We start from the raw sequence: 24,055 nt of genomic DNA, 5'->3' as shown, positions 1-24,055 counted from the left end.
GCCGCACGTGGTGGGGACGAGGCCACCACTGGTGTGGGTGTGACCTGCGAAAAGGGATTTGGATTACCAAGCTGTAGAGGGGGAGCACGAAATAGAAGCCACGGGATTGCTTGTACTGAATTGTGGTCTATTTAACAATAGAACTTAGTAACTGGCAGTATGACAACTCAGTCCTAACCTCTAGTGATTTTTTCCCTTGATGGTTGCTTATCATCCCTTAAACTGGGAAGGAAAACAAGCCAAAAAGCATTTTCAGGTTTTGTTTACTTCCAAGCTGTAGCCACTTGCTATTGCTGTGCCTTTGCGTGCTAGAATTAAGTGCTTCTTAATGAACTTTATTCCCTGTAATAGTATTTCAAATTACAAGTGAGTCATGCCTTAATTGTGGTTGATAACAAGCTCTAAATTTCTCAGATAGATTGTGTGCCTCAGAGGTGTTTTTTTTTTTTTTCTTCTATAAACCTTTTCCAATTCAACATCTTGAACATAAGTGCCTTGAACTGATAAAAATGTTCTTAGTTTTGCAACCACAATACAGAGCATGTTTTCTATTGACAGTACTGCTCTTGAATGATGTGTATGTAATATGAGCATTTAGAAAAATGAGGAATGAGTATTGCCAGTTTGCTTCAAAACTTGTCTCCTTCTCTTTTCTAGTTTCCTTTTGGCAGACGCTTGCCATGCGATATCTATTGGCACGGGGTGTCATTTCATGATAATGATATATTCTCAGGTCAAGTCAACAAGTTTCCAGGTACTGTACCTTATTTATGTTCCTATTTTAAATGAGTGCTTAAAAGACATGATTAATTGTTTTGGGGCTTACTATTTTCTGTGTGAGTCATCTGCCTAACCAGCTGATAGTATTTTTAGCATATTATTTTTGGTAGGTGAAATCTGCTTAGGGGGGTGTGAATACCAGAATGTGTATCTTAAGCAATTCATGAACTGAAGTTTGTTTTAGAGAGGAAGAGGTTTTGATAGAAATAATATATTAATATATGAATTTAGGGGAAAAGAAGTCTTTGGTTATGATTTAAGTGGAGTAAGTATGCAATTATTTTGTTATCTAACATTGATCGCAGTGTTGTATCTTTGGGTTTATTTATTGTTTTTCAGATTGGAAAATCTATTTTGCTTCGTACTCTGGTCTAGCTCAGGAAGAAGCTCAAAACAAAGCTTCTCAAATGGGTTTTTAACGTTGAAGAGTTCATGCAAGCCCTCATATAATTATGGCTATTCTACTTTTTTTTTTTTTTTTTTTTTAACTCCCTTTTTTGTTGTTTAATCTCTGTTGAAATCTCTCTAAATAAGAGTTAGGAGCTTAGGTATTGACTTATCTAAGGGCTTTACTTCAGATTTACTGTGCTGTTAGTGTGCTGTGAGAATAAGAAACCTCGGATATCGAACTTGATGCTCTATTTACCCTAAATTTCTCCTGTCTATGGGCAGTTCACATTCAAATAAAAATGGTATAGGTCTCTGAAGGTTTAAATCTCAGCGTTACCTGACCGTTGCCCTCTCTGTGTTGTGGGTTCTGTGTGGTAAGTGAATGGAATGCACAGTAGTCAAGAAACAGAGTCCTTCAGAACTAGAAGTGGTTTCCAGGAACGTTGCTCTAACTTGATGCTGGGTTTTACCAAATTCCTTCTATTGAAGAAGAGGTCTAGTAAAGAAAGCCCACACACGCTGCTCTCACTGAGATAGAAGCTGCAGCATGACCTAGCTGTAATGTTTAAAAGCTCACAATCAACACAGGAGAATAACCCGGAATGCCCCAGTCCTGGGAGAAGGCAGGATCCAAGCATGAGATTGAAAGCTGCAGAAAGCAGGCTTTGTAAGTTCTGCTGCTCACAAAGCAGCCCATTCTTTCTGATATAGTTACATAAAGGAGTGGGAAGTAAACACAAAGTGGTAGATTATATTTAAGTGGCATTGTTTCCTATTCCTGGAATGTTAGCAGGCTAGGGCAATAACTTGGGATTGTAGCAAAGACAGAAGTTTCTACTGGACTAGGGCTTTCCCTCTCCTTATTCTAAGTTTTTGAATAATCAAATTGATCTTTTTCTTACATGATATGGTAATACGTATAATAGGTAATGTGTCAGGAAAATGCTACAGGTGTTTTGTCAGATTTAAAATTTGGAAAGGTTTTCAGCTTTACTGAAAGCAGTGGCTGTAGTGCCTACCAGTAGGGTGAGTAATGATGCGACAATTTACTTTCAGGATGAGGCTTCAGTGTGGATTCCTCATAACTCTTAAATACTGTCTGTTATTTTCCCCAGGCATGACAGAGATGGTACGTAAAATTACACTGAGTCGGGCAGTGAGAACAATGCAAGATCTGTTTCCTGTAGAATATAACTTCTACCCTCGATCCTGGATTCTGCCAGAAGAATTTCCCCTCTTTGTGGATGAGGTATATTACTTTTAGTAAGAAAAATATATATAACTTGTTGGATATTGCCATAGACATCATATACTTGTTGTCACCATGTCATTCTTAAGTTTTTCATACATACCAAATCATTTTAAATAACACTTAGGTGATTAGACACAGGATGAAATGCTTTTGATTATGTTCTAGAACAAACTTTAACAAAATAAAAATTCAGCTTCTCTGCAATACCAGAAGAGTTGTCTGGAAATTAGGTGGTAGAAACATAATCCCTTTCCCTGCATATTGTACTGAGTATAGAAGGACTGAAGGAGTTTCAGCACTGTAGTGTGTGGAATGTGATATCAGGTTCATCGCTGATGAAGTGTTTCTTGTCCATCCTGTCCATTTCATCTAAATTCTCAAAACAAAGTTTTGTAGTGTGTTAAATATACTTTTATCTTCCTAAGTAGATGCTTCTTTAAATCTCGTCAAGCTGTTTCTTTGTTTAATTATTCAGAATGTGATAAAATGCAGTGCTTATTCAGCTTTTTTCTGAGGATAAAAAAGTGCTGTGTGTTGGTGCTCGGTCCTATTATCACGAATAGCTTTAAAATTACATGTGCTTGTTTTAGCCTCATCTGACTTGCCAAGTGCATTCTTGTATTCTACAGTGTCCTTTGCTTGGAAAAGTGAAAGAAGAAGATACAGCGTAGAAGTCTAATGAAGTCTGTATGTTACTTTTTAGATAATTACCGTACCCGCAATCCAATTAAATCCATGAACATCTATCTTTAAATATATGCTCCTCAAGTGTGCTGGGTCACTGCCATGGTGCTGCTGGTAACAGTAAAAATGAATAAAATCCCAACAGTGCTTCACAGCTTTATTGCTTTAGATGTAAGGCCAATTTGTAAAAAGGAGTGTAAATTATCCAATAAATTTAGAAATGACAGGTAGATAAGTGAAAATAACTTGGAAGTAAACTTTCAAAGTGGCGCACTGGGGTTTTAGCAATGATTCTTTTGGGAACCATGCCTGTCTCAGTTACAAGGCACTGATTAACTGAGCAGCACGTAGCAATGTGGTCTGTACATCAGGGTAAATGCACAGGCAGACATGCACGCTGTCAGCAGGTGGCACTGCGAATAAATGCTTTTCTCTGGTTGAACGGTTGCTGGAGTGAAAATGATTTGGTTTTTGTTCCAAGAACAACAGATGTCCAGTAACACACTCCTAGGAGTTTCCTTTGCATATGTTTTTCCATCTGTGTTTGAGAGAAGCATAGTTCTTGTTATCAAACATTATATTTTATGTTGTAAGAGTGTGTTTGGCTTAACGTGAGTTTGTAATGTAAGTCCTCTAAAACAAGAAAGTACAAAACAAAAGTGCTGTCAGCTTCTTCATTTTTCCCACTTTCCTGCATACCTACATCCAGCTAGAAAACACAGCAATTAACCTAGTGTTAACCTTCTGTGCTTTAAAAAACAGTAATCGATGAGAGAACTGCACTCGTAAGTTTGTCGTGGATAAGCTTCATACTGGGAAATACCAAGAAAATGGTATAGATAAATAGTGCCCTTAGTGCCATTTATATTAAACTGAAATGGTGATGGGATTTTTTAATAAGGGGTTAAAAGTTGTTTTTACTTAGTAAATATGTCTATTTAAGATATTTGCTGTTCTTAAACCATCTAAAGCATTTCCTGCTAAGGTGTTACTATACTGGAGATGAGTTACAGATAAGCAAGTCTCTCAAGTGCTGCAGTCGTCACTACTTCACTAACTGTTAGTGAAGAATCTGTCTGATAACTCATTTCTGTTAGGAAATTCCAATTTCTGAAAAGTAACTAGCTTGGGATTCAAACCAAGACCTCGATTGCTCTCTTACTACCTTTCTGTTGTCTGTGAAGATGATGAATAGGCCTAGTGTGATTAATTTTTAATAAAAATCTAATTTGGACTGTCTAATTTCCAGCACAGTGTATTTTTGGTGGCTTAATCAGGTTTCAGCTTTTGGATACCTCTTAGGTATGAATATTCCATTCTTTGTGCTGTCAAGTCTTATAGCCCATTACGTGTATTTTTTGGGGATACTATTTCATTCAGCCAGTGTTTTCCTCAAGAAGAGAGAACCTGCAACTGAATCAGGTTTTCACACCACTAGACATCTAACTCTCTTCTTGCTGTTGGCTGTAAGCGGTTAGCCTGTTTTTAAAGACAATTTCTTTCTGTCAAGCTAATTACAGTATGTAATTTCATTTCAACTAATTTTCCTATATGACCGATTTTTCTCAGTCTGGACAAGCTGCCTCATAAAGGGAGTTTGACGGAATACAGTTGAGGGGATTGTGGAGAATTTCAAGGTGAGTGTTGAGAATTTCTTGAGGATCAAGAAACCATCTGTGTTCTTCAAGCAGCTCAGTCTGCCGAAACACAGATCGACTCCAGATTATTATTTCCCCTATATACTTTCTGGCATGTTTTGAAGGCATAGAAGGCCTGAATAATACCCAGAACACTTTTGAAGCAGATCTGGAAAGATGCTCAAACACCGGTCCAGAAAGACAAAAGTCTAAAGGAAGTGTGTACATGTACGTAGTGCCATAAGATACCAGCGATAGGCTGTGTTGTGCACCTTGGGAAGTTAATTCTTTTGCAGTTAAATGCAGAGTTAAGCATGAGATTTTGATCTAACATAATATGAGAAGTTATTATATGAAATTAACTTGTCTGCCTTTCATTAAGACCGTTCTTGGAAATAATCTTATGTTGTTTTTTTTTTTTCCTTTTTTTTCCTCCTTCCCCTAGAATGACTTCCCTGGCTGAATCAGTGGGCTTACTTTGTCATTTGTGTATCCTTGTGGTATGTTATGGAAGCATGATTGCGTTTAGTATCATAAGAATTTTAATTTAGAAACAAAAAGACAAACCTGAAACTGAAATGTGTTGAATCTCTCCTCATTTAGTCTATACTGAAATGCAAGTTGTCTGTTCTCTCGGCAGACTTCTTATATGATGTTCCTGCTGTCTTTGCTGGTCAGAGAAATGAGTTATCTTGTTTGATGATGAGAACAAAACAGAGAATTGTCTTGCTTTATTCTTTGAAGCCAGCATGTAAGGAGCACATGGCATTTAGACTTGTACGATATCCTGGCCTCTCTCTGTAGTAAACACAAATCTTGTTCTGACCTCAAACAGCAACCAATGATTGTTAAAACGCAGGATTTCAAAAGCAGGTTGCTGTTGCATCTTTAACAATAGTCCCCAGAAAGCATTATCTTTTTTGAAAAAGTACTGCTGCAGCAGAGCAAAAATAGCCTGAGGCGTGTATGATAGACATGGGGAACAGCAGGCAGATTGCCCTGTTCGTTTCAAAGGGTTCTTTATTATTTCTGCCCTAGTAGACCATGGTTGCCACTTTGTATGTATGGCTCGAATCATAGTAAAGCATGTTTAGTTGTGGAGGTTCAAGATTAGCCATGGATCTTTCTGGGGTGCTGGTTTGAACAAAGTGTGAGCTAGGAAGAATCCTCCAGTACGTAGCTTTGTGTCATAGAATGGGAGGATTACTCTTCACTGGTAAAAGGCCCAGGAGATGAATTGAAATTTGAATTTCATAGTTACGTTTTGAAAATTACAGTTTGTGCTCTAACAATGTCTTTTCTGCTGAGTGTTTGTGAATGCAGCACTGCTAGACTTGCACCCTTGGGGATTGTATCTGAATGCAGAGAACAGCAACAGAACCAGACTGAGCTGCAACAGGCTCCTCACTAGGGTGCTGTTGCTTTACCGTGAACTTAAAGGACTGCCAGGGTGATGTGGCAGCTTGTTTTCCATTGCTTGGTCAGTCCTTGACCTCCAAACCAATTGCAGATAATACCATTCCCCTGGGTTCTCTCAGTCTATGCCAGGTGGATCACTAAATTACCATTGCTGTTGCCAAACAGGCCCTGATGGCAGTGTGAGCACCCCCGGTGCTGTCTGCACTCGCAGAGATTGCACACAAGCCTTTGGTCAGCCAGGACCCCATGTAGCTACATTTTTGGCTTGGATGCCTCTGGAGGCTGAAACATGTTAACTTCAGTGGCTTAACTGTGTTCATACTCCTTCCTTGCTACATGTTGTAATTATTTATACGAATAGTGCTTAAAATTCATCTTAGGTAACTTGAAATCCTTCCTGACTTTCATTCTCAATTTAACTTCTCTTGTTTGAGGCATCCAAATGTCTATTGTTCTTACTTTTGCTCTACAAGTGATAAATAAACAAAACCTTTTTTTAGGCAGTGGGAGATATGCATATAACATCAGAGATCTGATATTCAGCAGTTGTGTCAAGTCCTTACAGTGACCTAGTTTATCTTTCTGATTTTTTTTGGTCTTCAAATAAAATGCTTTGAAGCTTGCAAAGTTTAAGTTTGTTACTTGGGAATGTGAACTTCGTAAGCAATTTAGATGGCATAATTGCTCTTTTCTCTGATGGAAAAAGTTCTGAGTAAATATGTGTAGTTTACAAAAATGCAGATTTTAGTCTGGTGGTTATTGGTGTCAGATTTAACTGTTTCACTGTATCCAGTTGGGAATAATACTAGCTTCTGAACTTTTTCTGCACAATGAATGTATCAGCTTAACCATTCAAAGGCCAAAACAACCTTGTTACAATACTTATGTTTATTTCTGCCAACCATTAACACAGTCTGTTCCAAAAGACACTGATTTTTCTCAAAGGTAACTGCTTCTCTAGGAAAGAAAAACGTCTGTCGTCATTTTTTTTTTTTTTTTTTTTTTGTTACTTCTTTGTGTGACTCGCATTAGTTTCTTAACCCCCAAACCTCAAATATATTATTGCTGCTTCCAAGAAGCTGGTGTCTGTAAAAGGCTGTTTGCTGTTAAAGTGCCAAGCCCTGCTTATGTCCCAGAAATCAAGTTGCTGATGTCGGCATACACAAATCACAAAGGGATTGAACAAAAGGTTCAGACTCAGTGGCTTCTTGAAGATGAGGCATTTGGATCTAGATTAGAGTTCTAGAACTTGATTATTACCACTTTACCTGTGAGGATATAGACTGTCTCTGTGATCCTATAATTCTCCCTATAGAAATCACTCTGGAGTTTCATCTTACTAGGCCATGTCTGAGTAAGATGTAACAGAGTAAGTTCATTTGTGAATGTGTGACTGTAGAAATGATGTTTTCTGGAAGTATTCTATTAACATAATTTGTTAGCACTACAGAGTAACTGACACATTTTTAGAGAAATACGTAAACTAGAAGCAATTCTCTGCAAAGGAGGTGAAATGTATCTTCTTTATTGACTTCTCTAAGCATTTTTTGACTATTAAAATGCGTTATGTCTGTGTAGATGTTGGTGTTAGCTGTTTGCGAGCTCATACGCTAGAGTGCACTGTGTTTCATGCTGAACCAGAACAGAAACAGTGACGGACTGAACATCTGCACTAGCTGGAGGAAGTGCCAGTCCAGGCATGGAGTGCTGTGCAGATCCGTCCAAAGGTTTCCATTTGTTACTGACCACCATCAAATTCTCCCCCAGCCTTATTCTGTCCTCATTTCACACTAGGCACATCTAATGAAAGCATCTGAACTTCCATGATATATGAACAGATTTTCTTAATACAAATCAAAGCCACTGGTATGAGTTGTTGAAATTGTGATAGATTTTTTTTTTTTCTCTTGTATTGGATAGAAAGCTGGTAATCGCATGCCAGGCCTGAGAGGAATTATGGTGTAATTTAGAAAAAAAGCTTCATTTTGGAGAATGGTGGTAGGTAGCAACTGAGGAATAAACCGTATGTTTTATTTCGTAAACTTGTGATGTTTGCTCAATATCTGCATGTCCCGAGTTTTCTAATATTGGGTATCTTGACTGTGGAAAAACATCTAGTGGTAGAAAAAGATATTATTGGTGTCGAAGTTTTACTTTATCTTCTTTTCTTCCTGTATTGCATTCATGCCTCAATAATTAAGGTGCTTTTTCCTTAGGTTAATGATTATTTTTGTCAATAATTGTTCAAAATGCAACACAGAAGTTTAACTTTGCAGTTTCATACACATTAATGACTAATAGAATGGACCTCATGAGTTATACAGCATTTCGTTCTGTAAATGGGTGCGTAACACTAAAAAGAAGTTCCTGGAATCATTAATACAATGGCTTGTTAAATAAAAAGCCCTTTTATCTGCACTGGTAACTCTCTACTCATGTTTGTTTTTGTGCTTGTCAGTACTGTTTATCTTCTGCCTTTTTTGTATGGTGTTCACTACTTTAGTGATGTGATCGCGTGATTTATTGTTTATGAATGTGATTTTTTGGCTTCCATAGTATCAGCCCTTCTTCCCCCTTAGTTAGTGTCCTTTATTATAATTCTTTTCCTCCTAGGTTCAGATGATGAAAGAGAGCGATCCGTCCTGGAAGCCCACTTTTATTGTAAAACCTGATGGAGGGTGCCAGGGGGATGGAATCTACCTCGTTAAAGACCCAAGTGACGTCAGACTGACGGGGAGCCTCCAGAACCGGCCAGCTGTGGTCCAGGAATATATTTGCAAACCCCTGCTTGTTGACAAGCTGAAATTTGATATTCGTCTTTATGTCCTACTGAAATCTTTAGAACCCTTAGAGATTTATGTAGCCAAAGATGGACTTTCTAGATTTTGTACAGAGCCCTATCAAGAGCCCACTGTAAAAAATTTGCACCAGGTTTTTATGCACTTAACCAACTATTCACTAAATATCCATAGCGGGAACTTCATCCATTCTGACAATGCAAACACTGGCAGCAAGAGGACTTTTTCAAGCATTCTGTGCAGACTGTCTTCCAGAGGAGCTGATGTCAAAAAGGTTTGGTCAGATATAATTTCACTGGTGATTAAAACAATTATTGCACTGACTCCAGAACTGAAAGTTTACTATCAGTCCGACATACCGGCGGGAAAGCCTGGGCCAACTTGCTTCCAGGTGGGTTGAGATTTCTGTTAGGGATGCTGTTATCTATGTACATGGATTCATTTTCTGGATGTGTCCTTCCTTTTCTAAAAGTTACTCTTAGTTTTGCTGCTGATCAGTGGTTGGATGTAGTGGAAAAGAGGAGTAGCAGATGCAAAATGGTCAATGCATTGTGTGAGCTCCTAGCTTAGGTTCTCCTCAACCAAGTTTTACCTGACAAATCTCGGTCACCTGACCTATGTTACTCCTGGCTGTAAACATATGGAGAACTTTTAATGGGGATCAATCATTAAGATCAGTATTCATTCAAGGTTCCAGCTTCTAGATGTTACAGCTATGAAGCTTTGCCGTTGCCCAATGGAACTATGACAATGGCAGTTTTAAGACCCAATCGTGATAGGTGCTGAAATTCTGTGTTGACAGATGCGCTATTTAGAGATGTGGGTAGTGTGAAAGTAGGCAGTAAGACAAAAGACAAATGGCTGGAGTAATTATTCAGCAATATGTTGTGATTTTTAGTTATTTCTGTTGTTCTTCCAATGTTTATTCTAACCAAATGTTGGTATTTGGATGACCATTGCATTCTCCAGAAGAACACCACCAGTAGAAGGAAAGTAACATGCTGCTTGTTATGCACAGATTTTAGGCTTTGACATTCTCCTGATGAAAAACTTGAAGCCCATGTTACTAGAAGTAAATGCAAATCCCAGCATGAGAATAGAACATGAGCAAGAGGTAAGGCCTCACAATGTGATTGTGATATTGGAATGAAATTGTTTAGGGTTGGTTTTCTGGTTTTTTTTTTTTTTTTTTTTTTTTCTGGTCCTTTTCCTTGCTTGAAAGATGAAAGCTGTTTGCTGATATGAAACCTCCAAGGTTTTTTGTAATTCTCTGCTTTGAAATCATTGCTAATCTTATATCCTCAAAATATGACTTATTGGAATTGTGAAAGCTTTCCATCATCTTTGTCATAAATACATTTATTCAACATCCTCTGCAGTTGACTTAATTGTATTTAGAGGATTGCTAATATATTTTTTCATGCTTGAATAAATAATATCAATGGTAACATTGGCAATAATCTCTTTTTTAAATCTTGATTTACTAGAGAAATAACTAAGAGTTGCTGTAATATACTGAAAATATTAAGGTATTTGCTTATTCTTTAAGAAGTGTTTTGTAATCTATCACTGTGTATTTAAAACATATGTTATATACAAAAGGTTTTAAAAGATGTAGAGTAGGTAATGCCCTGTTCTTCGCTGAGTAATTGTATCCTTTTGTAAATTAAAGCTCTCTCCCGGGGTATTTGAAAATGTCCCAAGCCCTGTTGATGAAGAAGTGAAAGTAGCTGTTATCAGAGACACTCTTCGTCTAGTGGACCCTCAGAAAAAGAAAAGAAAAGATATCCAGTAAGTGTATTGACTTTTTTTTTTTGCACCTTGCAATAATTACAAAAACAAAATACTTTTTCTCAATTATGTTAGTTTATCCAGGAAACTATGGTCCCAACCGTCTTTGTTTGACTCCTTTTGCATCCATAATGTTAATTCATTCAAAAAAACGCTTGTAGGATAGTAATCAGTGGCTTGATACAGAATGAATACTCACATTTGTGGAAGTGCTAGGTACATGTGTTGGTTATTTCCAGTGTATAAACTCATCTAGGAATGAGATGAACTGCCTGTTGCAGCTTGCACAGAAATGCTTGTGGTAGGATCAGTTTGAGAGACTTGATGCCTTCTGTTTTAAGGAAGCACCTCGTTTTAAGCCGTTCTTTAAAGACATGAGAGGGAGATGTATTTATTTATTAACGTTTATAAGCCTGCCTCCATACCAGGATATCTATTCGGTTTTTCTTTTGTCACTTATTGGCAAGCTTAAATATGTTTCTCATGGTATGTTTTGATTTCAAGGGTAATTTTGCTGTCCTTTTTTGGAAAGAGATACTCAGAAGAGTTGTATAGGAACATTTCTTTAATACATGTTAAAGAATCCCCTGAACAAGACATAACTGATAATATCTACAAGTGCTATTGTAATACTATTTTTAGATCAAAATATTTTTTCAGAGACAGTGCTACACATATAGGTTGCTGTGATCAGTGTATAGAATGTCTTGGAAAGCAAACTGTGCTGTGTTACCTGCATTTAACCTTCACCCTTAAGATTACTTTAGTGCTTGGAGCTGGAAAAAGATTTTTTTCATCTGCAATTATGCAACTATTTTTTTTTAACGCTGATGTCATGTCAAGCATTCATTAAGTACATATTGAATATGGAAAAAAGGCAAGTGATGATTACAACAAAAAAATCCTGGGGAATGCTAGTGTGTGTCTGGAAAGCTTATTCAACTGAGAATTCTTCTCCAATACATTTAGACTGCTAAATAATTTAAAACAGGATTAGTCAGTCATGAGAAAAATCATGGGCTCTTCCCAGCAAGAATTCATCAGTGATGCAGCTTTTTCAGCATAATCTATTGAATAATGTCTGTGTATCTGCACCATAAGACAATCCTGTGCCTTAATGCATAAAATGATTGTCCTGTAGCTCCTTGTATGATACATGGGAACTTGTGTGACAGCTCCATACTCACTCAGCTGAGATCTACCCCTCCTGCTTCCAAGTACATTTCATTGAAGAGGGAATGGTGTGTGGAGCTTCTTGAGAGAGACATGGTTTCACTGTAAGCTTCGAGTGAAGGACATTGTAAATCTCCATGGGTGATTAGAACACCAAAGTAAAAGCATTCAAAGTGAGATCTGAGCTCTGGTTGTGTTTGCTTTGTCTTCACGAGCAAAGATTTTGCAACACTTTCTCTTTGTGTCTTTTCTCTTATTCTTTTCATCTTTTCAATGCCTTTTAGTTACTTCTAATGTGTGCTTCCCCATTCCTTCTCCAAACGTTCCTACCAGTAGCTACAGAAATGGCATCCCTGTAACTTTGCAGGGTGAAGATAATAGTTGACTGGATATAGAAAGCTGGATGGAATTTTATCTATCTACTCTAGTACTTTTAGTCTAATTGTGCTTCGCAGCAGGGAAAGCAAAATTTGGCCTATTAGTATAAAAAAAAAAATCACTAAAAGATTTCCTGTTCTGACAGATAACAAGGCAGCAAACACTGCAGACTCTAGTTTTGATGCTAATTAGTTAATGGGCATTAATCTAGGTAAAGTTCTAACAATATATTTAACACTACATTTGAACACAGGGAACACACGTTGAGAAGTCTGAGCTGCATCTCTGGTAAATATTTAGCTGTGGAGATGAATTTGATTTCCCTCTAATTATCTACCAGATTAAAATAAATGAAGCATCTAAATGAAAGTGAGTTTTAGAAGTCATCCTAAGTACTTCATTATCACAGAATATTAATAGCTCAGAATAATTTCTAGTTTCACTTTTCCTCATTTTTATGGAGTTTTGATTATTTTTTTCTCCGTCCTTTCATGTTATATATCACATTGAAATATAAGATATGTTCAGTCAGATTAGTGCAGTTTCTCATGCCATACATACTCTTAATTTTTCCATCACTATTCCAGTCTTTACATCCACCGATCACTGGTAATTATCTTGGCAGTGACAACAGTCAGTCACTGAAAATCTGTAGTGACACAGGCAGAGGCCTGGGGAGCTCCTTCAGGAATCAAGGGAGGAGGCAGAGAATCAGCTGCATGTTGTGTGCTTTGTTTTACTTTCTTGTACATCTTAAAAATAAAAGTAAAAATGTCCAGATAAGAATGTGTTTAAAAACAAGCAACCCAGAAACCCTCTTAACCCTCTTTTAAATTTTTCCTAATAAAATCTTGCAGGACCCTAAACGTAGAGCCTTTTTCCTTTGGTTCCTAGGCTAGTTCTCTTTTTCTTAGGCATTCTTAATTCAGAACTCAAGTTTCACTCTTAATTAAGAACTTAAAACCTTTAATAAAATAATATGGAAGCTGCTAACCCCTTGCTTTGTGTGGCAGTACTGTCTTCATAGATTTTAAGGCTTGAGTAGAACGTTGCAGTTGTGCAGTCTGATTTACATGGAACAAATGCGGTAATTTGTGGCTGAGCTATTTTGTTGGAAAGCCGGAATTTCATACTCCTCTGTAAAACTGTTAAACATTGTCAAACAAAGCTTACTTTCTTCTAGCATTAGTAGAGAGCTGGTTCAGGGGCTAGTGATGGCAGTCATGTTGATTTCTGTTTTGAACATCTGTCACTACTAATTTCTGAATTACCATGGTGTTTTTTCCAGCTTACATTTTATAAGCAATTGTAGCTCTTTTGACTTGAATTTATGATCTAGTAAAGACCTTTGGTACCAGCTGGTCACTGTATCTCCAGGACAGAGCTTTCTTTTAGTGAGAAATACAGTGTGGAGGGAGAAAGGGGGGAAAAAAGTGAGGAGGGGAAGAGGAAGGAAGGGGCAGGATGTAGTTTGAAATGAGTATCATGTAGAGTGGGGTGGCACATGTCTCTTCACAGAGCTAAGTGTGCGTGTGTATCCACATCTGTAATAGGCAGTGTGGTCAGAAAGGTTGGCTGCACTCAGCTTAGAGTGAAATACTTGACATGTAATAGGGTAAAGGGTTGGACTGTGCTCCATAAAGCTTCATGCAAAATTATTTTTTTCAGAAAGACTTTAGTAGTACATTTGTTTAAGACTTGCTTCTTGCAGCGGAGGTACTCTTCATCTGTAGAAGGATTTGAGCCTAAAGGAAATTTCCACAATTAAATGAGTGGTCTAATGAGACCAAACAGCGTTTGAAGTAAATCAGCATTACTTGATAGCAGTTTGAAATAAAGTAATAACAGCAGTTTGAATAAAGTAATCACTGATGCAAATCATTGTTTATATTGTTCTTCCAACAGAAAATCCACTTCAGAAAGCTTTGCAGACTTTTACTTTGCCTGATTTTGAATCTCTATAGTAGTAAAAGGTTTTAGTTTCTTTCTTTGTTTAATTATTAGCAATTCATTTTTCTTAAATCTAATTGCGTTAGAAAAAGGAGTCTTAGCCTTGTATACAAACATTGTATATTCATAGAATCATAGAATTCTATACAAATATTGTATATGCTCCACTGGATGTTAGATGTAAATTATCTGCTCATAATTACTAGCCATGAGTATCATTTGGAGTAGGTCTGCTCTGGATGTGTTAGGAAGATCACCTATAGCATCTCATCCATGCTAATGATCTGCTTTCCTGTTCTGTCAAAAATATTGTTGTCCTAGTTTATTAATGCTAATTAATCCAGAGATAATAAGAGAATTATTTATATTTGTGTTGCTCTTGTTTATTCTGCCCCAGTATGATCTCTTGGATTTACATGCCTAGTTTCTTACATATTTCTCGACAGAAAATAAGCATTTTGCTCCTTTGACAAGGAGGGCATAGTGTTATGACATGTTTATCATTATTAGAAATATGAGCTGCTCATGGAATAGTATCTGCTTTATACTTGTTAGAGATAAAGGTGCAGCCCCCTAAATAATATAAAGACTTCTATTCAGCAGTGAAATAGCTATTGACAGAATAAAGAATTGAAACACTTTGGAAACCAAATGTAATTTAATCTGTGGCTGTTATAATCAATTCATTGTGTCCACAAAAAAGACTTTGTTTTATTACCTATTCTGGTATTGCTGTTTCATTGGTAGTTTATCTTTTCTTGAGTGCTTATTCTCTGTTCATATATTTTTTTTTTTGTATTTGAATTCAGCCTTGAAATTTGTGATGTTCTGATTATTTTTTTCTTCTTTTTAAAATATGTCAGGTATGATTCTCTTCTCTGGATTCCATGGCTCTAGCAAATGTCAAATATGATTAACCAATTTCCTGAGCACTAAGAGCCCCAATGTGGTCTCTCTCAAATTTTTTGCAAGATCAGCATGCAAACACTGGCTAATGTCACTCTGTTCAGAGAGCACCCTGTAAATACTAATGTGTCAGCTTGACTCTTTTTCTCTAAGCATTATGTAGTTAGGAAGAAATTCTAGTCAGGGTTTTGTGGAACTTAATATACAGAATATCGCACTCTTTTCTTGCACAAAACAAGGTAATTTGTTCTCTCTACTATATGGGATTACACATCTTTCCCACATTAAACAGTTTTTCCTCTACAAAGGAGGAATGAATTGTACTGAAAGTCTTGTTTAAGTCGTGTCATTTTCCAAATCTAAATGCTGCTCTTAATTCCTTGATATTGAGAGTCAGTTTCATATTAAAAAAAAAAAAAAGTAAAAGAGGGTGGGGTGAGAGAACAGGAAATCACCTAGATGGCTAAATTTCTATTTTTTTTTACAGGTATTTTAAAAATAGTTTCCTAACCTCCCCCAATGTTTGTTTAATAGAAATATGAAAATATGCCATGCAAAGAATATGATCATCCTAGATTTTGATGATGAATCATTCTTATTATTGATTATGGTGTTTATCTTGCTACTCATATTCTAAGGTTATAGTTATGTGATGGGGGTAGTTTAAGAGGGTCAGAAACTCAGTGCATAATCATATGGAGAGGCTGAGTGGGATAATAGTGGTGTTGCAGCTATTGCTGATCAGAAAATGGCTGTTCTTCAGTCCTGTTGTAAGGCATCTTAGTTTCTGCTTATGTGCATAACTCTATTACGTTCTGCAGTGATTGATTACTCAGGGTAGTCAGTGTCTTTGGCATGATTATATGGGGTGAGTTTAGTACTTAAAAAAAAAAAAAAAAAAAGGTAAAATAAGCACATAATAATACTAGCCATGTTAACACTAATATTTTGGATTACATTTGCTAATTGGCTTTTTTAGCGGAATCCTACAGCTTTAGGTTGATTCCTGTATTCCTTTGTTATCACTTGGAAGTCTGGTCAGGTTTTCAGCTATTCAAATGCTTCTCAAGCACCACCTCTTCATTCCAAGCCTTATTTCTGCCTGAGAGTGTATAAACTCATATGAATGGTTTTTTTGAGATTGATCTTTCTACTCTGGTTCATTTTGGAGGCTGACACAATTTTTTTCTCCATCAGTCAAAATGACCGAGCATTCATATTCAGCATCATTCTGCCAAAGCCCTTTGAAGGTACATTGAATTAGACCCTTTGTCTTTCCTAGAGGGTTTTTTGTTTTATTCCTTCATCAGGCAATCTGCCAACTTCAGTATCAATTCTTGTCCATTACATTAGCCCATGTGGCTTTTGAGGAGTTAGACATGTGGGGAAGACTTTTAAATTTGATGTTTGCCAATGTTACTTCAGTTCAGATCAGTGAAACGTTAACTCTGTTTTTCTGTAAATTGGGGAGTATTTATTTCAACTGCTATTTCTCATCCTGCTCAAGAAGAACTATCCTCAACTACTCCGTTCAGTTTTGTGAAGCAAACCTTATAGGTGCCTTGATCTTTGTTCTCTGTTCTTGCAATTCCAATTATTTCTCTGCTTCATTGTTAAGAGCTCTTAACCTTGTTGCTATTGATTAGGGCAGGCCCTCTTGGAAATTGTACAAGCTAGAATGTGAGATGTCCCTCCTTGAAGTGAGGGGAAGGATCTGTTAGTGCTTGACTCACAGGAAAATTTTATATTGGCTTTAAGAGCTGCTTAAAGGAAAGCAGCTCTTTCCTTTCCAGAGGAGTGCTTACTACAACAACAGAAGATATAATATTGAGTCCAGGACAGTGGTAAATAACTGGAATGTGCTGTAGCAGCAATCCTAGCAATTTTCTTTTGAAAGTCTGCTGATACAAAGAAAATCAAATCTTTAAGTTTGTATGTGGCTGTATTTCCCATGTAATCTGAATGGTTTTAATTGACTAAAAATGCATAGCTTAAATATACACGAGCAGTAATAATGTCTCCTCAAAACCTGCTATAACTATACCCCTTGCATGGGTACAGGAGGAAGTCAGTGGTTCACCCCTTTGATATTTTTCTCTATCAAACCATTACAGGAAAAGTTGGTTTTAGTAGTATATGAGGTCAGTTTATATACTGTTGTTATACAGAAGTATTACAGAAAAGCTTCATTTTTCTTCGGAAGATTTTAGGTCTGATTCTACGCTCCAGTAAATATCCCTGTAGGTTACTAAGGTTTGCAAAGAATTCTTTGTTTTGCCAACCTGACTGTCATTAGTTATATCTTTCTTTTACTTTCTCCCATACAGAGTGCTTAGAGTTACTACATTTTCTGTAGAATATCCTATCTTGGATCATGACTTGCTATTTTGAACATTCAGCTTGTTAGAATTCTGGACAACAGATTAATTTGTTTTTTTCCATTTTAACCTTCACTGCTGGAAAAAAAAGTGCTGTTACTGCATAATATATTTTTGCATGTTGCTCTGTGTTCATTTGCTCATACATTGTATTTTAAACATATCTCAAATGTAAAGACTATTTTAACTTCCATGTAAAGAGTGAATTCAGTCTTATTTTGAATCCCTTGAAATGTCACTCTGCTGAGGGACAGCTGGATTGGCTTGGAAAATCCAAAGCAAGCAAGCTGATGACGGGTCCAGTTCCATTAAAAATTTAATGGGCAAGAATTGATAGGAATTGCAGAATTGTAAAATGTTTAGTTTTCAGCACTGTGAAAGTAATTGATCCAAAAATGTAGTGCTCTTTTGCGGTAATTGGCGTGCAGCAGTGCCTCTGGCTCTGGTGTGAACCTTTGTCTGTTTTTGTTATCAAACTGCGAATGGAGACCAGTTTGTCCAATTAGACTTGCATCCTAATGTTTTGAGATGCAGCTCGTCTAATTGCTTTTTTTTATTGACATCTGTTTTCTTTCTTTTTGCTTTCTAAATTTTCTGGTGAGAAATAGAGGACGGTTTGAAAATGAACTAAGGAATGTGACCTGTCAAGAGTGATTTCACTTTGAAATCTGAACTTTCCAAAGATTCTGATATATCAAAACATGCTATAGCAATTATATCTCTTAGGTATTCACATATTCTTACATTTTAAGTTGATCATTAGGAAGCCTTCTTGCTTCCTATTCTCTTGCTGTGATTCTCAAATGCAAAGGAAGCCTTTGTGATAAAATACATAGGAAATAAGGTTTTTATCAGGATGTGTCACTTTAGTCTTTGAAGATTACAGCAACTTCTGTGGCTACACTACAAGGTCTGCCCAAGAAGGGAGGTCAGGAATACAGTAGGGTGGCTGCTTAGCTTCCTTCCATGTGGCATAAAAATGACTGTGGAGGCAGAGAACCTTAAATACATCTTTGAATTCAATTATTTGATTACAGATTATAAATGACTCTTAATGGAAGTAGAATCTGGTTTAAGGCACGCTGTATTTTGCATCTCACATAACCGATAGCAGTGACTGACTGGGCAAGAGTAGTACGTTGAATTCACGTTGACGTAACAAGAAGCCTGATAGTAAGGCTTTGTGGTGCTTGGAGGCCATTAAAGCCTTGTTCAGTGATAGAAGAGATGTCTGAACGCCTTTGGTCTGTGCTCCTGCTTTTACAGAATTCTAAGAAAATAATGCTTTTGTCTTTTTTTTTCCTCTTAAAACAAACAAAATCTCAACATAAACTCTGCAATACTTCAGAGTATTTCTGGGAGCCTTGTTGAATACAGAAGTGTGCTGTGTCCAGCCCTGCTGATGGCAAGCTTCAGCTGTAACAAGTGAGAAGTCAGATGAGCCATGGTCTGAAGTTTGCTGAGGTTATGCTGCATAAGATATAAAACAAATAGTGATTTTGACCTTATTTATCAAGTTTTTAAGTGCATATTCAAGTGCTTTGCAGGGGTACCCTTCTGTACCTTAGAGAGAGAAAAATTATTATAAGTGAAAGGTAATTCATCCAGAGTGGATGAATCTGAGATAGAATCATATAGCACTCTTATAGCTTTTTCATACAGTACAACTTCCATTATTAACCTATAGTGAAACACTCCTTTGAATGAAATTTGATTTTCACAATGTTAGCTTAATTGCCTTGTCTAAAATTAAGGGTACATTTGCACTTGACATTTTTCCCTTTTACCTTATTGGACATAATGCTAATGTTGCCCAGAAGCACTTCTTTTACATTCATTTTTCCAATTGGCCTATAACATAAACTCTAGTAATTTTTTAATTTTTCTGTAGTCTTCTTGATATTACTTCCTACCAGATAGTTTGCATAAATGTGTACAAGCATTTACTATAAAGGTAATTGTACTGTACAATTGTATTGTACTGTACAGTGTATTTGTGTATATATTTAAGCATATACCATGTGCATGTGTATCTGTACGTTGTGTACGTAAAGCTACTACTGGCTGTGACAGTTCTGATTGCATGGAGTCTGTGGGGTGAGCCTTGAGTGCTTTGGTGAATGAACGTTTTGGTGTCAAATCTTTGTAAGCTCTTCATGTGACTGCTGAGTTGCAGTGTGCACTTTGTTCTCTCAGGCATGGCACAACCCACAAACAAATTGATTTTAAAAAATAAGATTTCACGCAACCCAGAAGATGTTACAACAAATCGATCAGCCAAGAACATACAAAAGTACATCAGCTTATATACTAACAAAAGAAACAAATCATTTCTGTGGCGTAGGGCTCTTAGGTCATATGACAATATTTTATTGAGGTAAGAGTAAAATGGAATAAATTTATGCATGAGCATGGGTTATGTCTCTGAATCCCAGTGGAAAGTTCTTATGTACAAATGTATTCTAAGAATTATTTTTTTGCAAAGTATTTAGATGTCACATTTGAGGATGGGAGAACTTTCTGTAGCAGATAGTTGTCAAACTTGATGCAGCTGTGAAATATCGAACTAATTAAATGATATCATTACCCAAATCCAAGTAATTATAAGTAATATGATATAAGTCATTAAACATTCATTGTTCCACTTACCAGTTGGAATGGTATTACATGAGTGTTCACTGCTCTGGATCTGGACCCTTGCTGTAAGTGAGCAGCTCTGTCCATGCTGTCCTTTCCTTCCCTTCAGGGTTGTTGTCTTTGCCACAATAGATTCAGCTGTATCAAGTATGTCAGGAAACAGCCAGGATATGGGTCCAGCTTCCAGAATGTAGTGCTTTTTTCCTTCTTACTGAAATACTGCAATTTGTTGGGACAGATTTGAAAAATTATATATTTTCCTGGCAAAATATTTACTTTTCAAGACTTTTTTTTATTGTAACTATGGGGTGAATGCAAGCATTTACCTAGCTAGCATTTGTTCTTAAATAGACATGTAAGGAGAAATGAAGGAAAAATGGAGATTATCTCAGATTTTTTGCAGGAGCTTTATTATTCTCATCAGCTTCTGGCCATCAGAAAGTTGCTTGTTCTCAGATACTGCACATAATGAGTATGAATATTAGATCATAACCATATCTGAAAGCTCTTTCCATATTCCCCTGTCTATGCTCAAATAATAAGGGTGAGGGAGTGCAAAGTAGGTTTTTAAAGGACGGCAAAATTAAGTGCTTGGGATTTTGGCTTGACTTAAGCACAGGCATTGAGCAGAAGAATAACATTTTCACTCTTACAGATATCCTTCAGGTGTCAGTTCTGCAGAATCCTGGTTTTATTACATCAATCACAAGCAGCTTAAGGCTTCCAAAAACATAGTCACAGACAGATGTTGAGCCTGTCTGGGGATTAGAAATATCCTCTTCCATTAAGTATAAATTAACTTAATCACCAGGTATGAAAGATAAGCAGCATAAACATCATTCCCTGAAGCTTTCATTAAAATTAAAATTCTATTTAAAACTAGGCTTGTATTTTCTATGACTTGATCCCCCCTTCAAAGAGATTATATCTGCTGTAAATTTTTACAGTGACAGAGTGACAGAAATTAATGTATTGGGGGCAGTGATGTTCTCTATAATTTAACTTCTGCTTCTAGTCGTCTTTTAGAAGGAGAGATGATTGGCTTATTTTTAAATAATAATTGGTCTCTAGTCTCTGAAAAAATTAGAAAGCAATAAAACTGCCTAGCACCCAGTTGCTGCAAAATGAAAGCAAAGCCACATGACTGAACAGCAGTGTAATCATCACTAGTGTTATTTTGTGTATGTAGAATTCAACTGCTTAAATAGGAGGATTACTACTCATAAAATGCATTTGCACAGCTGCTTTCTGCTCCATTGGATGACAGGGTAAAGCTCCTTTTCTACCCTAGCATAATTGTGACTGCTTTCTAAGAATAATTTTCATATGGGAAAAAATACCTTGGGGCCTAGGGTTGTTTTTTTTTTTTTTTTTTTTTTTTTTTTAAACTGTTCTACAGTAAAACACTTGGTAGTCTAATTTAATGTTGGGTTCAATATCTTATCAGGCTTTACAACTGATGTGTCTTTGCTATGTCCTGCTATATAGTATTTTTAAGGCACACTTTTCTAAAGAAACAAGGGAAACTGGAGAAATAATGGGGTATACGAGTACCTTAAAAGCAAATAATAAACACAGATGAATCTATTAGGAATAATGAAAGCTACTGCTCCCACAAAAATATAAAATATTGGGGACTATAATTAATGATTTTTGTTCTGCAGTATTTTTTTTGGTACAGTGAAACAAGTCCTTCCATGCAGGTTTTGCATTGCTTGTGTGTTACTTCATTATAGTAGTGCCGTATTTCCTGCAGTACTCAAATAGGTGACAGGGAATAGCATAAGCATTCAAAATGGCTTTTACATTAAAAGCAGCAAATCTTTAGATAATACTGACTGATATTACCATTGTTCTTAAAATGAGAAAGCTAGAACTAAAGAATCTCAATAATGGAGAAATAATTTTTTTCAGCATATTGAATGTGACAATCCTCAAAAGCATTTCTTCCCTTAGAGTGCTACAGAATTAAAAACGGGTCAAGTGCCACTATGAGACCCCCTTAAATATTTATCCCAGGTATCTGTTTTGCATCTCTAAAGGATGCCTCTCGTCTCTGAAGGATGGTGTGCTGCTTTACAGCTTCCTTTCATCACCTCGCAAGGTCAGAGTTTAACCAAACCAGACTCATCAGTGTCACTGGTTGGCCAGCAGGTTTCAAACGGTTCAGTAGACCGAGGCTTAGTTTAAAATGGCAGGGGAATTAACTCAGCCTTTCTGACTTTGCATTTGCATAATAGCCTTCTTGCAAACTTAAACATCTCTCTTCGTACGTGTTTCTTTTTAAAGCACACTTGAAAACAAGCCCTGGCTGAGCCAGAAGATGCTAAGATCACAAGCACCTACATGTATATTGTCTAAAACGTTCCATCAATACTGGAGCAAATCCTCACATGCTCATCAGGGCAGATAAAATCCACTCCAAACTATGGACAATTCTTCAAATAACCAAATGACCCAGCTTCCGTACTGCTGAGCTTCCTCTGTATCAGTGGTTTCTCTGGCTGGCTTGTCTTTGGAAGTTTCTGTGGTGTGTTGTCAAGGGAAGGATGTAAATCTCTCTTGTTCCCTATGCCCTGGTATTTTGGGGATGGCTGTAACGGTGTTAGCTGTGCCCACACTGTGAATGTTCTATGAAACCTGAAAGCTTGTGTCTGGCACGGAGTTCTGTTACGGGAAGCTTTTATTACTGTAGCCTACAAGGGTAAACAGTGGGATGTTGAATGATGATAACTACGAGGGGACAGAAGAGACCTGTGTCTGTGTAAGCCAAAATGGGAAAGTTGAACACGGTGAGGCTTTGCTCCGTCTCATATTAGAAATTCTGAGCAGTGCAGGATTCAACCAGGTGCTCTGTACAGCTACACTGAAAGGTAAGTGATAGGCTTTGAATATACAGCTGCAGGAAGCATATCACGCTCTCTCTGGCTGATGTGCCTTGGCCTCGTAGTCAACAAACTGCGTTTCCTTCTGGACACAATGTGTAGGACAGCACATGAGCTTGTCTTAAGTTTTAAGTTTGATGTAGAGGCTCTGGTCTGCTCTGTGTATGCTACGGAAACGTTCAGAATATTCTCATCCATCACTTTGTATCCCCAGTGTGGAGCAAGTCGTTTTCCACACTAGGTTTCTGCATCTTGGAAACTCTCAATAACTACAGGTGAAGAAGACAAACTTCAACAGCCTCCAGTTTTTGTTCAAAATCTATTTAATCTTTAATGAGAAATGTTCGTTTTCATAATGAATCTACCCAGTCTGACGAGGCAGCAAAGCATCCTTCTCAGAAAGGGGACTGAATGTCTGTGGACCTTATGGAGTATAATACATTGTAGACAAACAACGCTCACTGGACAGAAAATAGAAAGCCTGTAACTAGGAGATGCTGTGTGAGAGATACTTTGATTATGGTGATGGACTGCAGGGCTTTCAGTTGAAGTTTAAGAATCAGGTAGGTTGTTCTGTTTTTATTAAGCGAATGGTAAGACTATGGAGTACATCTTGAATTTATCCTTGGATTCAGGAACAAAGTTAGTGTGCTCCGTTTCTTTCACCACTCCAGAGTGAATGCAGATTTGGCCTTGATAAAGGTGCAGGCAACACTAGACACAGTCCTGCTTCCAAACAAGGTTAAAATGAGGTGATTTGACTGCTTTATTTCTTTAATCAAGATACAGATGGTTCTTCTGTAAAAAGAGATGGAAATTCTGACTACTGTCAGCACTCTTCCTGTTTCCAGAAGACATATCTGCTTCTTTTTAAATGGATATTATATGATGTCAAGACAGTTGACTGCCAACAAAACAGTGATTATCAATCTTTATTTTTTATATGATTGATTCTGCTCTTCGGAAGGTGGACTTTTGACTGCTGTTGCTCTGATTG

General features: G+C 37.0%; 1 protein-coding gene across 1 annotated transcript in view; it reads left to right on the top strand.

Annotated features, from left to right (window-relative positions):
• Positions 1-663: 663 nt before the first annotated feature.
• The window catches only part of TTLL11 (tubulin tyrosine ligase like 11), a gene marked incomplete at its 3' end in the record, with an annotated part of 36,868 nt that continues 13,476 nt past the window's right edge, over positions 664-24,055 (top strand). The window contains 5 exon segments of the mRNA XM_084298847.1: positions 664-754; positions 2,286-2,419; positions 8,776-9,351; positions 9,979-10,074; positions 10,633-10,751. Coding sequence (XP_084154973.1) covers positions 2,288-2,419; positions 8,776-9,351; positions 9,979-10,074; positions 10,633-10,751 — 923 coding nt within the window. The 5' untranslated portion in view covers positions 664-754; positions 2,286-2,287.

Source organism: Netta rufina, assembly GCF_964035555.1.
Source record: "Netta rufina genome assembly, chromosome: 20".
Classification (NCBI taxonomy): domain Eukaryota; kingdom Metazoa; phylum Chordata; class Aves; order Anseriformes; family Anatidae; genus Netta; species Netta rufina.
This window is presented reverse-complemented; position numbering and strand designations above follow the sequence as displayed.